Source organism: Melospiza melodia, chromosome 1, assembly GCF_035770615.1.
Source record: "Melospiza melodia melodia isolate bMelMel2 chromosome 1, bMelMel2.pri, whole genome shotgun sequence".
Classification (NCBI taxonomy): Eukaryota; Metazoa; Chordata; class Aves; order Passeriformes; family Passerellidae; genus Melospiza; species Melospiza melodia.
Window position 1 is genome coordinate 140,492,752 of NC_086194.1, and position 15,218 is coordinate 140,507,969.

A 15,218-nucleotide genomic window follows, 5' to 3' on the forward strand; every position below is an offset into this window, starting at 1 on the left:
CAAAGCAGTTGATTGCCCTCATACTCTGGTTTCTATTTAGATCACTTTCTATTGACATTTAAAAAACTCACACAGAGTTAATGCAGAGCACTTAAAATCAGCTAGTGTCTTACAGGACTGATTAGTCCCAGGGACTTATCTTGCTGCTCCCCTTGGGAGGACCGTTTTAAATCCTAGTTAAAGGAAGAAGAGCCAGGGTGCACTCACATCCTTTGCCTTAGTGAAAGCAGTGACTATGTGACCCCAGACAGGGACACCACCCCACAGCCAGTTTAAGCAAAACTGAGTGAGAAACATGAGTACCTATTGCACATAGTATATTACTGTGGTTACTGTAATGGAAAATATCACTTCTGTCCTGTACTTGCAGATGCCAAGAAATGGAAGAGATGGATTTAGTACAGCATGTAAAGCCACAGCCCGGCCCCCTGAGAGCTGCAGGGCTGTCCTTTCTGCTGCCTCAGCTCAGAAATAGCTGCAGGAGCATGGAGCACCACGGTGCCTGCTCAGGATGGACCTGGCAGCCAGGGCTGCCCAGCACAAGGACTGAGATTTTACACATGGTCACAGATATTCTCTTTTCTGCTGAGCTTGCAGTGCAGCCTCCTTCATGCACATGTCCTTCTGTGCCATGCAGTCATTCTGGGAACGTGCCAGATAGAAAAGTGCAGCATGCACACAAGCTCCCTTCTAAGCTGTGTGTATAAATATCCAAAACCCCACTGCTGGCTCAGCTGGCTGGAGCTGCACATTCACTCTGCTGCTGAGAACACAGCCACAAAAGGAGCAAATGAATGTGCAAATCCTCTGGGAGGAAAAGCTCAGCTCACTGGACACACAGGATACAGGTACCCTACAGGAGGATTCCCTAATCTCTCCTAACCCCCAATCTGGTAAGAACAGCAATCTGTTTGCTCTGACAATCAGTGCATTTTTGTTTCAGAAAACTAAAATCCGTGGTAGTGTCGCGGGTGGCTCAGCTTGATCTCCCTCCTGATACATTTCTTTCTCCCCACCCTGCTGCGAAGAGTGCAGAGTCAAGTGCCATCCTCACTGTCCCCAGCACAGCTGGGACTCACTATTCAAAAGGGAGAGGATGACTCTATAGGGTAGTTAAATACTACGAGGTTGTTTAATTCCTTTTTTAGTGCTTAATTCGGATCCATCATCTTGCTTGCAAGTGTGAGTGAACTCAACCCAGAACTGAATGCCCTCAGCTTTCATGAGCTGTTGGGGTACTTAAGACCAAATTCATCAAGACACTGGGTGCCTTTGACTTCTTGCGCAGTCAGCTCTGCCCAGCAGGACAAGCACTAGAATTCCCAATAAGAGACAGTTTGACTCTGTAACGACTTACAAATGACACAGAAAACACCCTTCATCCATTTGCTAGTGCCTCAAATACACAACTCTGCATCTGGCAGAAAACAAGCCATAGCCCATTAGCTAACGCTGCAGCCTCCAACAATTTATTTTTATTGTGTAAAATATTAATAATAGGAAAGATGGGTGCCAATGTCTTTACAAACAACTCGATGGGTGAGGGTCTTTAGGACAAACAGGTGTTAACGTCTTTGAGATGGGTCCTAATGTCTCTACCAACTTCAAGCTGAAAGTTTGTTACTGAACCCAGACAGTTTGACTGCAGCATAAACTCCTGAACTTTATGGCAATAGAAAAATGGGTCAGCAAAGCCTGTTGCAGAACCCAGATAGTTTTAACTTCTGAACTTTCGGAGAAAATGACAAATGTTAAAGGCAGCTCGGGAAGGCTGTACCTCGCCCAACGGGGAAAGGAAGAGAGGGCAACATGCAGCTGAGAGTTAAGGATAAAAGAAGGCTCAGTCTCCCAAAAATCTCAGTGGGCTCTCCCTCCCCTTATTCAAATAAAGTTGCAGGACTCTTCTGTCTCCTTTAGGGACACTGGCTTTTCATACAGTGGTTTTGTGCACAATAATTGGCATCAAAATTTACATATATGGTTTTAATGTGCAATACAGCCAGTACTTTCAATCACAAGTACAAGTAAAACCCTTCACATACTCCTTTACAGGCAACACATCAAATACTATAGCAAGGTGCAAATAATTAAGAACAAGACATTTGGGGTTTCTTCAAGAAGATGAAAATGCACACAAGAACACTACAGAGGCACCATTTAAACATACAACCTTCATTTAGAGCAAAAACAGAGGTAACCTGCATGGGAAGCTAACCAGGCATTTCACAGTGCTTCAAAGCCATTCCTAGTCATAACATTTCCTTCATTAGTAGGCAGCTTATTTCACCAAATCCTGATTTTTTTTTAAGGGACTGAACTAGCAAAGGCTTCACACACATAATTCTTGTTTCTGTTGGCCAGGATTTTGTATGTTTGTATCTCTCCTCCTAGATAGCAGGCAGCTGGAAGAAAGGTTCAGTTCCCCTACCTGTTTCACAGCATTGTTTGTACACATAAGTACTGTGATAATTTTCTGCTCAGGAGTGAATTTTACCTATTTGGAGGCCTGGAATTCAGCCCTCATTATGTCAAAAATTTAGCCTGCTGTATTAGAGTAATATTTGCTATTAAAACAAGCAAAAACCAATAATCAGAGCATACTCTAAAATCTACATGTATAAACATACAATACAAATGGATTTGCTTATTTCACATACTTCCTAGTGCTGGGCCTCAATATTTTGTTTACCAGTAAGTGATTCAATAAATATCTAAAAAATATTTTTACCATGAAAACAATGAGAACAGAGCAACTTAAGATACAAAAAACCCTTATAAAATTAGTGCAAATCAATATATTTAAGAATACAGTATCTGCACAGTATAATTAAATGTACAAGTAAAATATTTTCTATTTTTATGCTGTATTTAAAGAGACCAATAAAGTTGGTACAAAATAAAAACTTTACTTTCTTCTACTTTATGTACAAAATTCTTGTTAACCCTAGCTGATCTAGGATACTTTGAAGAGAACTTTATCATCCCAGTAATATCGAACTACCTGTGTTTACCAACTAGCTCCAAAAAGGATTTCGATTATTCCTCCTGGATGCAGGACACAGTCCCACTGCCACAGTGAGCCCTCTCATATGCACAGCCTTCTGCACAGCCTCCTGCCAGGCGTGGTGGTCATTCAGTGATAATTCAAACTTCTATACCAATTACATCACTCCCTATCCTCAGCAGTCCTTCAGCACAGACTTCTTGTTAAGCCTTCTATTTAAGATTTCACATTGATGTGGAATGCCACTTTCTTAAGTACTGAAAATGTCTCACTGACTACACTCCTGCCTTGCTTGTGTGGTCAGTGAGACATGGAGGATGACATGTTCCAGTCCTCCTGTGGAAGCAAAGCCTTTCCTGCAGACCAGGGAAGGAATTTATTGTGCAGAATTTTAAGCACTGAGGAGTCCTGGTATCACTTTACAGTAATCCAATATAAAGCCAGGAGGAAGCAGAGGTGCCCACCCTTCCTAGCAGGGTTCACTGCAAAGATTCACCTGGCCAGGACCAGGCAGGTTCAGGGAAATGCAGAAAGAAGAGCCCACTGCTGGGATACTGCTTGCCCCTGGCCTGCTCTGAGTCTACAATGAAACACCCCTGTGAGGCCACCTGACTGCTCATTATCCACCATGGCTCACTGATGCTTAGAAATATCACCATGTTTGGTCCTCCAAACTCTTGAGACGACAAAACCAAACCCCGCTATCTCTGCTAGCTGGGATATCAGGCCTGCATATATCTTACTACACCCCACTTCTCTCTTTCTGGGTTAACCTGCATCCAGCACCCTCTGTAGGGGCTGCTCTCACAGTCCTGGAGCTCTCAGTCTCTCAGCAGCTAAATGATTTAAAATAGCTCTTCGTTGGTCCAGCAGCCAGTCTCTCTGAGGAAGTTCACATTTAAATAGAACATTACTAAAAGACAAGTTAAGGGTAAGGGTATAACTCAGGTCATCTGTCCAAACAACATGAACAGGTTAAATCAGCTTTGAGAAATGCACCTGACAGAAACATCCCTTACACAAAGCCTTGATACAGATTATACCAGGCAGTCCACAGGCATTGGAGATGCAAAACACTCCTCACAGTGATATTTGTGCACAAAGGGGTTTTGGGAGGTAGAATTCCTTTCTGCCTTTAGAGATTAAGTATGGGAGGAGAAGTAGAGTGGCATCAGGGGGTGTACCCTGTTCCCTTTGCTCAGTCACGTGCCCTGGGCCCAGAGACCAGACCCACCCCAAGAGCCACCGCAGGCGTCCCCTCCTGTGCCGTGCACACAGCCACGCACAAACAGATACACACAGACTGACGCACACAACGAGCTGGCCCAGGACACGACCGTGGGGCTCCTGACTAATGAGCAGCATGGATCTTGAGGTGGAAGCTGTAATCCTCCTGCTGGGGGAAGTGCTGGCCGCACACGGAGCAGGTGCAGCCCTTGTCCTTGCTGTGCGTGCGCCGCACGTGGCTGTCGTGGGCGGCGTGCGAGGCGAAGGCTTTGCCGCAGTGCTTGCACTTGAAGGGCTTCTCCCCCGAGTGCTGGCGGATGTGAGTGCGCAGGATGCTGGACGCTGTGAACGCCTGGAGGGCAGGGATCATCCAGGGCAGGAAAGGAAATGGAGTTGCAAGTAATTTACATGGCAATCCCCACCTTCAGCTAACCCAAACCCCATCAGAAGCACGTAACCCTAAAAATTATGTCCTGAAATAGCTCACGTTTCCACTCCTCAGGTAAGTGGAAAAAAAATAATGAAAACTCCCAGCAAGGAGGAATCAGAAGGCAACAGCTATTGCTATGCACATGTGGCTGAGTCCATGGAGATAGATGAAGCTCAGAGAAAGATTTCTGACCAAAGACACCAGTAAATATCTTTTATGTCAGAGGGAAGAAGTCAATACTACCCTAATTAGTTTTGCAGCTCATTTATGTGTGAGAAACATAAAGCAGGCTTTCCCTACAGTTTTTGTTTTTAAAGTTAAACCCTTTGACTGTTTTGGGATTCAGCTGCTAAAACTCATCTATGCAGTCCACCATTCATCATTTACAGGTTCATTTTTTCAGCTCCATCATACTCTTCTCTTTCTGCAGGCAGAGTTTCCAGCCTGCTCTCCCATCTCTAACACTTTTGAGCAGCAAAGTCATAAAGACTTCTCCTCCATCTGGGGATAAAACTCTCTCATTAAAATTTGAGCAGGAATGTTGTTAAGTTTCCCATGTTTTTCCTATTTTGTCTTATCCAAAGACAGAAAATTTCAGGCCCTTCACTATTTGCAGACCACACAAAAGAAATACTCACTAGTAAGTTTTCATGGCAAACAGCAATACATCTTAGTTACCCTTTCACTAGGAACCTTATAGGACAAGAAGATCACAGACTCCTACCACAAGTCCTTAGAGGTGTATATCAGGGGCAAAAACATGTTTTGGGGAGAGAATGGTGATGCTGACCCAGCACTGCTCCTTTAGTCTCACAATGTTCCTGAAATAAGTGACCACTGATTTCCACCATAGGAGCTGGAAAAGCAAAGCCACTCTTAGAGGTAGAAGAGGAAAAGAATCGTAATTTTATAGGAGGAGCCAGTGAGGATTCATTTAAACAGACCCTGGTTTTCCAGCCTCAGAAATGATGGCTATGTCCTAGGACAGCTGCATGCTGCAGCCTGAGGACAAAGAATTTCATCTGATCCAATCCACAACAGTCCAACTAGAACTGGCTGGGGACTGGTCAAGTGTCTCTAGAGATCTCTTTATAGAGCAAGCCACAAAGCTCTGCCACCTCCTCTTGTGATCAGAAGATTAAGGATGAGATTTCATCCTAACCTCTGAGAACAAGTATGTTCAGGATGATCATGGGGAGACAAAAAAATATAATAGCCAAAAGGAGTTTCCTCTAAGGGCACTTCAGCAGGACACTTCAGCTTTGTGCCTATCATACACAAAACTCCTCTCTCTACAAAATCAGGAGCAGGTTACCACTGCTGATGGGGCTTCTGCATTGCATGGACACTCCACAGCACTGGGAGCCCTACCAATATTCATCCTCCAGCAGCCTGTGCATCCACATGCTGTCTGCTGTGAGAGCTGCCAGCACTCTCACAGGGAGAGCTCACCTGAATCACCCCTGCTGTGATGGGCAGCAACAGCAGAGTGCATCTTTGATCGGGGCTGTATGGTTCTCCTTGTGCTCTTTTTACGTGAAACCTTCATGCCCATCTGCACATCAATAACCTTGATATTTCAAGGTAAGCATGCACAAATTCATGTTGTGCAGGTTCATTTTATAGACCAAATCTGTTTATTGCAGTCCAGAAGCAGTGTCAATAACACCAAAAATGACCTATTTGATGAAGAAGTGGGATACTGGATATTGCTGCATGCTTTGCATGGTATTTGAAATGCTCTCAAGCTTCCCTAGACCTTATTTCTGCAGCAGATCACTGAGCTGGTATGAACCACAAATTCCTTGTCAGATGGAGACCAGACCCTGTTTCTTTATTTCCCTGTCACCTTACCTCACAACTGCCCAGAATACACACTTACTCATCTGGTTACTAGTCCAATAAAAAGCATTTTCTTGAAAGAAAACAGAGAAGAAACAAAGCACAGCAGAGGGAGGGATGGGGCAGGGCTTTGCCTTACCTTGTTGCAGTAGACACATTTGTAGGGGCGCTCCCCAGAGTGAACCCTCATGTGTTTGTTCAGGCTGGAGGATTGAGAAAAGCTCTTCCCACACACAGAGCACTGGGAAAATAAAAAGGAATAAAGTTAAAAGGAAGCATGTAACCACATAGTTAAAGAGAAAAATGAAGTATGTGGATGATGCGCACATTTCTTACATATAATCTAGATATACACATATATTTATGTATTCATGTGTAAACACAATAGCAATTTTAAGCTGCAATAAATTGAAATACCCAGAAGTTCAGTCTGGTTTTAAGAACAAATTTACCTGCATATGCACATATACATATATATATTAAAACCATGCAAAATCATTTGTGTTAAAATTGTTTCAATAAAAATTTGTTATTTTACAGAACAGATAATATTGTTTTTCAGTAATAAAAATCTGAAAATTTCTGTAAAAACTTAAAATATATATAAACCAAGCCCCAGTTTTAATTTTTTCCCTAAAAGATAAACCAGCTAATGAATAAAATAATCCTAAATTTACCAAGGCAAGGGAAAGGAAAAGGAATTACATGGTATTTAATACCTCATATTTATGGAATATTTTTTATCTGTTTTGAATCTGTTTTTATCTGTTATGAATTCCATGCAGATATTGTAAGAGTGCCATTTTAGTTACAAAATATTTTTTCTGAAAAAATAGACATTGTAGGATGATCTATAAAATAGGTATTTGGAGGATTTTGAGACTGATTTAACTGTGCCATTTCAAGCACTAGAACTTGCCCTTCCCAAGCTTGTAGAAAAACTCAGATTTCCCATTCCCAGCGCTGCTAGAGAAAACTGGTGCTAGAAGCAAGGTGTTTGGTGGAGATGAGTAAAGCATTTTGAAATTTTGCTTTCACCAATTGCAAATCTGCTTCATGCTGAATGTAAAACTTTCAAGCCCTGTTTGGTCCAACAGACACAGATAAAGCTGTAGTCTGTTCTCAGACCGAAGGGTGGGGTGTGGGAAATAGACATGGGTGCGGGAAACAGACTTGAGACATCTCTTCCCGATCCTGGACAAGCCAAGCACCTTTAAACACAAGCTAACCCCACACTGTGTAAGAAAAGGGACACTACTCATATGCAATCATCCAAAAAGCCAAGGGGAAATTTTGTTTCTTTTTAAACTGAGACTGTGGGGTTTATTTTCCCAACATAAATCCATTAAATTTCTTTAACCAAGCTTTGCTGCACATGACAAGCTCTTCCTGAGCAGTCCCACCAGGAAACTGCCAGGGAAACTGGAGGAGGAACAACGTTATCAACATCTTACCTGGACCAAAAAAAACAATTTAATAATAAGTACCCTCAGAAGAGCCAGTGACTGCGGAGAGATCCGGGAGCAGGCTCACCTTGTGAGGTCTGTGCTTTTCGTGAACGTGGAGAATGTGGATCCTCAGCCTGTCTCTTTTTTCAAAGGATCGGTCACAAAGGTGACAAGGAAATTTGCGGTCCCCCTGGTCCACGCAGCGGGTGTACTTGAGGTGTTTGTCCCGGTAGTACTTGTAGGCAAACACTTTGCCGCAGCGCTCGCACTTGAAGCTCTCCCCGGCTTCTGTACAGAAGAAGGGAAAGTGCCACCGCTCCGTTACACCACGGCAAAAGGGATTCGGGTCAAATCTGCATCCTTGTCAGAGCTCGGACCCCTACGGGGAATTTTAACTCTCTGAGGGCAACGACTGTAAATTGATACTGGCAATATCATGAACAAAATATGTGCCGCGTCTCCTGAGCGTTCGCAGGGCTCCCCTTGCTTTTTAAAAGGAGGGGAACAAACGAGAGCCCACAGTCTGCTGAAATTATTCGGTTTAGCTACTAATTTCACCAAAACCAGAATTTCATCCTTGTATATCCATAAATAGCAAGGAAACATGCGAAGAAGCAACTCAGAGTCCCACATAAAAACTTCTCCCCCTATGCAACCATTGTGAGATGTTTCTTATCAAGAATTGTCGGCAAATTTTACCACCATCCCAAAAGGAAAAAAAAATGCACACCTTTTCTATCGTTGTCAAATAACTATTGAACAAAATAGCACGTTTATTTAACTTTAAAAAAAAATTCAATTCATTTTTTACCACTGAATTTAGGAAAAACACCAGAAAATTTTCAGGCGTTTATACATTCTTTTCTGTCTTTAGTAAAAATAGCTTTAGCTTAAGCCTTAAAATGAAATGAACAATTTAGCATCTGTCTGAATTAGACACTTTAAGACAACAGGTATAAAATTTTCTATGCCAAATTTTCATGCAAATTTGCTTCTCTCTCTGCTGCAGCCGGCTGACCCATCCCTTCCCTGCTCCAGTTTTTCCCGCACGGACACAAATCTGTTTTCTCCATACATAAGTTTTGCTTGTAAGATCATACTTTCTGTTCTTTACAAGTAGAAGTACCCTCCCTCTCCCCTCACTGTCAAATGAAGAAAGTGCATTTGACATTTCTTTTGCAAGCAATACTGGCATTACGGGATCGGAACGACATCAGCCTGCCTCATTGACCGAGAGCGGTAATTACACGAAAGTCAGGTGTGCAATCCTGAGATGAAAATAGGACCAAAAGTGGAATAACCCCGAAAAGCCAATCTCCTCCGAAAACGGGACCCTGAACAACGGCGCTGCGGGGCCGAGGCAAGCCCAGCCCAGGACCACCAGATGTTTTACAATCGTCAGACCAAACAACACTTCAAACTCCCCGAGGAACCGCGGACCGGGAGCGGGCTGACGGCAGAAGAAAGAGGAGCCTCTCGCCCCGCGCTGCCGGCAGCCCCCGATGCAAAGCCCCGGATTCCCGGTGCCGAGGGGAAGCTGCTGCCTCGGGGTGCTGGATGCCGCAGGAAGGGGCGGCGGGGATCGGCTCCCCGGGAGGGCGGAGGGACAGAGCCGAGGGACAGACTGCCACCGCCCCCGCGGCAGGACCGGTCACCCAGCACCGCCTCATCGCGGGCTCTGGGAAGCCTTTAAAGTAAAACGGCCGGACAAAGGTGGTGCTTGTGTTTCTTTAGCTCCCCTCGTGTGAATCTAATCCAGGCCAGGCACACGTCCGTGGGAATAAGGGGCAGTGTCCCTCAAGGGGTTGCTGGCAGGCTCACCTTCGGGGTGCTGCGGGGGTTTCTTCCCCTCCGCCGTGCCCTTCAAGCTGATGGGGATGCCCAGGAATTGCACGTAGCAATCGCCGTACCACACCAGCAGCTCCTGGTTCGGAAAGATTTCCTTGCAGGTCTCGTAGAAGATTTGTCCCTGGCACTGGATAGCCGTCAAATTCTGCTCCTCGGGGAACCTGGCACAGTTCACCAGGGACATCCAGTTGCCAGCGGCGCCCTTCCCGTCGATAAAGTGGCTCAGGCCACCGTATTCAAAGATCTGGCGAGCAGAGAAAAAAGGATCAGGTTTGACGTTCCATACACGTCCCGTTCTCACCAGTCCCACCACCCTCACTGGGCAGAGCCCCTCTGGCAGGCTACGGTAGAGGGGACGCCAAAAACCTCGCCCCGGCCCCGCGTTGGGGGTGCGGGGTGAGCCCGACGGTGCCTCCGCTACCTCCCACATCAGCGAGTTGTCGTCGTAAGTCTTGATCTCGCTCGTGTTGACCACTTTGCCTTGGAAAGGGCCGAAGCGGACTCCTTTCGGGATGGGGTCCGTACAGAAGACTCCGAGCTGAGACACGTCCCCGTAGGCCACCCGCAGCACCGAGAGCCCTGCGGGGGACAGGGGGCTGAGCGCGGCAGGGCGGACGGGCGGCGGGCGCTCCGGGACACCTACCTACCTTCGGGCAGCTGCAGCGAGTCCCGGTCCAGCAGCGGGGCGGCCGAGTCCGCAGCGCCTGCAAAAGCGGAACCCCTTCTTCAGCACGGCACCGGCCCTGCAGGAGCGGGTCCTACCGCCCCGACAAAGGCCGCAGCCCGAATCACCCCCAGCTCTTTCCAGGTGTGGGCTCGTAACGCAAGAAAACCACAGGGAAAATAAATCCGACGTGCCCCCGGCGATAACCCTTGAGCATGGCTGTCTGCACCCCTTTTGGGACTATCCCCGAACCTTCCCGCACACCTGGCCGCAAGGAGCGACCTGCCGCCCAGGGGTACTCTGTGCCGGGTCAAAGACCCCCTTACCCGAGCCGGCGGGGGACACCCGGAGCCCCGAGATGGCGTGGAGATTCCCGGTGGGCTGGCTGCTCCGGAGTGCCCCGTAGAGCACCGCGTTGAGCTCCTCCTCGGTGAAGTGGTACCTGCAGCTCTGTCCCGCCGCCCCGTCTGCCCCCGGACTGCGGGCAGCCCTGCGCGGGGGGCTCGGGTAGGGCGGCGAGAGCGACCCCGGCGCCCCCGTCCCGAGGGCCGAGCCCTCGTTGGGAGGGAAGGGGGCCGGCAGCCTGGTGTAGACGGGCAAAGGAAGGCTGGGGAAAGGGTCGGGGGGCAGAGGGGGCGGCTGGCTCAGAAAAGCGGGGACCCTGCTGTAAGTGAAGGGAGGCAGAGGCGAAGGGGAGGGAACCAGTTCGCCCAGAGGTTTCAGGGGCTGGAAGAAGTCGGGGGCCGTCTCGAAGTAGTGGGCGGGTGGGAGAAAAGAGGGGTAGTAGGAGGCGAGGCCGGCGGGGCTTATCCCGAACGAGTCTCCGCCGTCTCCGGGGACGGACTCGCCGGCCAGGGACAGAGCCATGTCGGGAAGAGCCGGGTCGGGAAGCGGGGGGGGCAGACACCTGGGTGCTGCCGGCGCGGGGTCCCTCTGCGGGGCGGGACGGAGGTGCGGGAGCTGCCCCTTCGTCGTCGGGGCTGGCGGGCGGGCCCTGCCGGCCCCCCGCGGCTATATCGGCGGGGCGGGGAGGGTGGGCACGGGCGGCCGCCCTGGGGGTCACACGGCCCCGGGGGCGGGCGGGGGAGCTGCCCCGACCGGCACGGCTACCTCGGGGCGGAGCCACGGCCACTCACGGAGCGGCCCGGCCGCCCCTCCCCACGTCGGGGTAGGGGAGGGGGTGTGTGGGTGGTCCGGCCGCCCGGACCCTCCTTCCCTGCCGCCGGTTCTGCCCTCCGCCTGCCCAGGCCCGGCCCGCGGGCCCGGCCGCAGCCCCGTGGGCTGTGCCTCGCCTCAGGGCCGGAGGCCGCGGTGCGGGACTCTGCTCCCCACAGACCACCACCTGCTACCGGAGGACAGGGTGCCGCGGGGCAGGACACAGGGCTCCCACACACTGTCCTGGGGGCTGCAGGGATGTGGTTTGAATATGGAAAGGCACAAAACACCGCTGAAACTCCGGTGACCTGGACACACAGGAGCAGCGCAGTCACTGCAGGCTTCACGGGCTCAGCTGAGGCGCTTTGACTCCCGCCTGGAGCTTCCTGTTAGGTGCTAAGCAGAACTGGGCTCCTGCTGGGGTTCCCATGGCTCCATGAGCAGGCTCACCCGCCCAGGATGGGACCAGAGGAGGACACCTGGCCCTTGCGTCCTGCAGAGGCGCTGGGTGATCCCTTGTCTATGGTTTCATCCCGGGTTTTTATAGGGTTTTCGCCTGCCTTCCTTCCAGGTGGATACATGGCAAAATTGCAATGAAAAGGGGGCTTGGAAGGGGCTGGAGGATCCTAGGAGCCCAGGTGTTCACTTTGCAGAGTGTGATCCCTGCTGGTGCAGAGAGATGGAGAAATCTTCAGCGCAGGACAAACCCCATGCAGCGTGTGTTACTGCAGAGCTCCCTCTTGAGCAGCTCGTTGCAGCCTGGGTGACCCTGCACATGCAGGCATGGAGGGGAGGGACAGGGTGGGCTCTGCTGCACTGTGGACAGCTTGGGGACTTGCACCCAGGGGGCTCTCTCAGAGAGAGGCAGCACAGGGCTTCCTGGGACACAGCAGAGCATGAGCCAAGCTGCACACAGACACAGCTGGAGTGGGGAACATAGCCAGGCTTAGCTCCTGGAATTTTAAATGCCATTTCAGTGGTTATATTTGGTGTGCTATAAAACTTAATTAGTATAGCTCCATGTGATCCAGTGTAAAATATTGTCTTCATCCCAAAGAAGGATGGGTTAGGAAGCACTTGAAGCAGCTCCAGACACAGTCACTGCCTGCACTTGACCGGAGGTGAAGCCATCCTTTCAATCCTGATTTCTTATCTGGCCTGAATTAAGTGTTCTGAAATAGAGAGTTTGAGAAAGAATCACTGGCTGCCCGGGGCAACGAGGGTGTTCAGCCCTCATTCCTTCAGGCACTGCAATCCCTACTTACTACAGTCTTTCATTTACAATCTCCCTTTATTTTTGCACTCAGGACATAAACACTTAGCAAACATAAGCACACAACCCCACTGGAGAGAGACAGAGCTGATCCAGTCTCCCTCAGCTGCCAAGATCCCTTCCACAGCCAGTCCAACACACCTCTGTCCCCAGAGTTGAACAGAAACATTTCTGTAGTCTGCATTAAACATATTGGGCTAATTTTTCTACCTACAACCTCCTCCTCCATCCCAACCTCTGCAAGACAAAAGTATTAAGTACAGCAGGGAAGCTAATATGCACAAATCTTATGGAGAAAGTAGGAACGAAGCCTTATAAAACTTGCTTGAGATAGTCCCTTAGCTTAAATGGCCTGATTTTTCAGTTGTCTTTTCAGTTTTAATTTTTTTTTCTAATTTTCTATGCTTTGTGCCAAACATCTGTTATTTGTAAAACAGAATTGATGCTATAGTGCTTTAGGAAACAGTTTCAGCCAGGCATTTTAACACAACTTTATTAATGCATCAGTAGCATAAAAGTAGTACCAGCATTAAGCTGATTTACAGGAATAAGTCTTTGAGCTCTGATTGCACAGAAAAGTTTGAGTTATATTTAGAATTTAAGTGTTGCCAGTGAATCTGAAATCTTTCGACAATGCTGTGTCCAGGTATCACAGCAAAGGAAGAGGGACTAGGGGAGACATGCTCACATTAGAAATTCAGGAGAAATGAAGTCAAGTAAGTACAACATGAAATTTTAAAATTAATTAATTAATTAAATTGTCGACACAACCAGAAACAAAAGGTTTCCTTTTTCTAGAAGCCTGATGACACAGAGTCCAGAGGAGGAAAAGCCTTGAAGCACTGTTGCCACTATATTGCAGATTAATCTTTAGATGCTTTAACATCCTCTAAGAGGTTAAAGGCATTTAGTGCATTAAAAATGTCATGACCTCGGGGAGAGACGTGGGGCAAGCAGAAGGGCAGCCTTGCAGATGCACCCCCAACAGTCCAGTCAGTACTGTGGGCAGCCCCAGCCTAGAGGGCCTCCCTTCCCTGATTTTATGTCTTATTACAAAGTAATCAGAGAAGTCTATTAGCCTCCCTTCCCTGCTGCAGGATTTTAAGAGTGTATTCCCTCTTTGCACTGATGTGGGGATGCATAATTAAAACAAGCACCAAGGGACATCCCTGCAGGCTGCTTGCATAGCATTGTCACCTCAGTTTGGACACAGTGAGTTCTTCATCAATCTTACATCCACTCTACATCTCCCTTTCTCCAGGTTTAAAGCAGCCTGCCTCCTACACATTCCCAAACACACAAGTTACACCTGTGAGCATCCCTGCAATCCCCCAAAGACTACAGTGCCACAGCACTCCCTGATGCTCATCTTCCACGTGGTCCAGCACCTACACTGATACTCAGCTGCAGCATGGACATGGGAATCCCAGCAATGGCACTAGATGCTGTCATGGAAATAACCTGAATTGCAATTTAGATGAGGTTAGAGCAGAAACAGTTTATTGCTATGGCTATAGAAGAGGATAGGTAGCAGAAGAGCAACTGAATCTGCTGGTAGACTATTAAAAAAAGGGGAAAACAAAATTAAGGTGATTCAACTTTTCTTTTCCTGTACTAGCTGTATCTTTAGATACATTTTAATGGTGATACCATTTGCTCTTTGACTTCACAAAAGTAATTAATTGCTCTCAACTCATTCCAAGTACACTGAGAATAGAGAATTAACTGAAAAATATATGCACAAGAAAGAGGTGGGGAAGCCAGTCTAAAATTTGGATCAAACCAATCCTGTCATAGTGATGCAGTCCTGTTCCCTTTGTTGGAGTGTGCCACTGAGTAAACACGCAAGCAAAGGCAGGAATATCTGTTGTTCTTGTGTTTTAAAGACACTTTGCCAACAGTTTGCAGGGAGCTAAATAAATTACTCCAGTCAGGATCACTGTGGGACCTTCCAGCATCCTGAGTAGTTGTAGAATGAAGCGATAAAGTGAAGTATAGCCTGAAACTTGGATAGGAGAGACATTTTTCAAGCAACTGGAGAGTTTTCCTACGTTTCCTCCTCTGTCTTTGCAGGAATATCTCCTAGGGAGAAATTCCTGGGCAGATCACAGAAGACGGAGCAGCTTTACCTCCCCAGCAGTTGTATGGGACTGGGTGAGTGTCTCAGTTTCCCCAGTCTTTCCTTCTTCATTCTTAAATGAAGTCTCAGTGAGTGGTGGTTTAGTAGTTTAGAGCATATTCAGTAGGAACTGACACATCCCAAGCAAGGTTCCTGCTGCTGTGTGAATGAGCTTCCACCACAGACCTCTGGCTGTCTGGGGAAGAAG

At 47.9% G+C, this 15,218-nt stretch overlaps 1 protein-coding gene across 1 annotated transcript; it reads right to left on the reverse strand.

The window, feature by feature from the left end:
• Positions 1–4,355: 4,355 nt before the first annotated feature.
• On the reverse strand, positions 4,356–11,330 carry PRDM14 (PR/SET domain 14). Its single transcript, XM_063178067.1, is given in 8 exon segments — positions 4,356–4,583; positions 6,643–6,744; positions 8,037–8,239; positions 9,773–10,043; positions 10,221–10,523; positions 10,671–10,686; positions 10,726–11,002; positions 11,093–11,330. Coding segments are annotated over 8 exon segments (1,638 nt in total).
• Between the last annotated feature and the right edge of the window lie 3,888 nt (positions 11,331–15,218).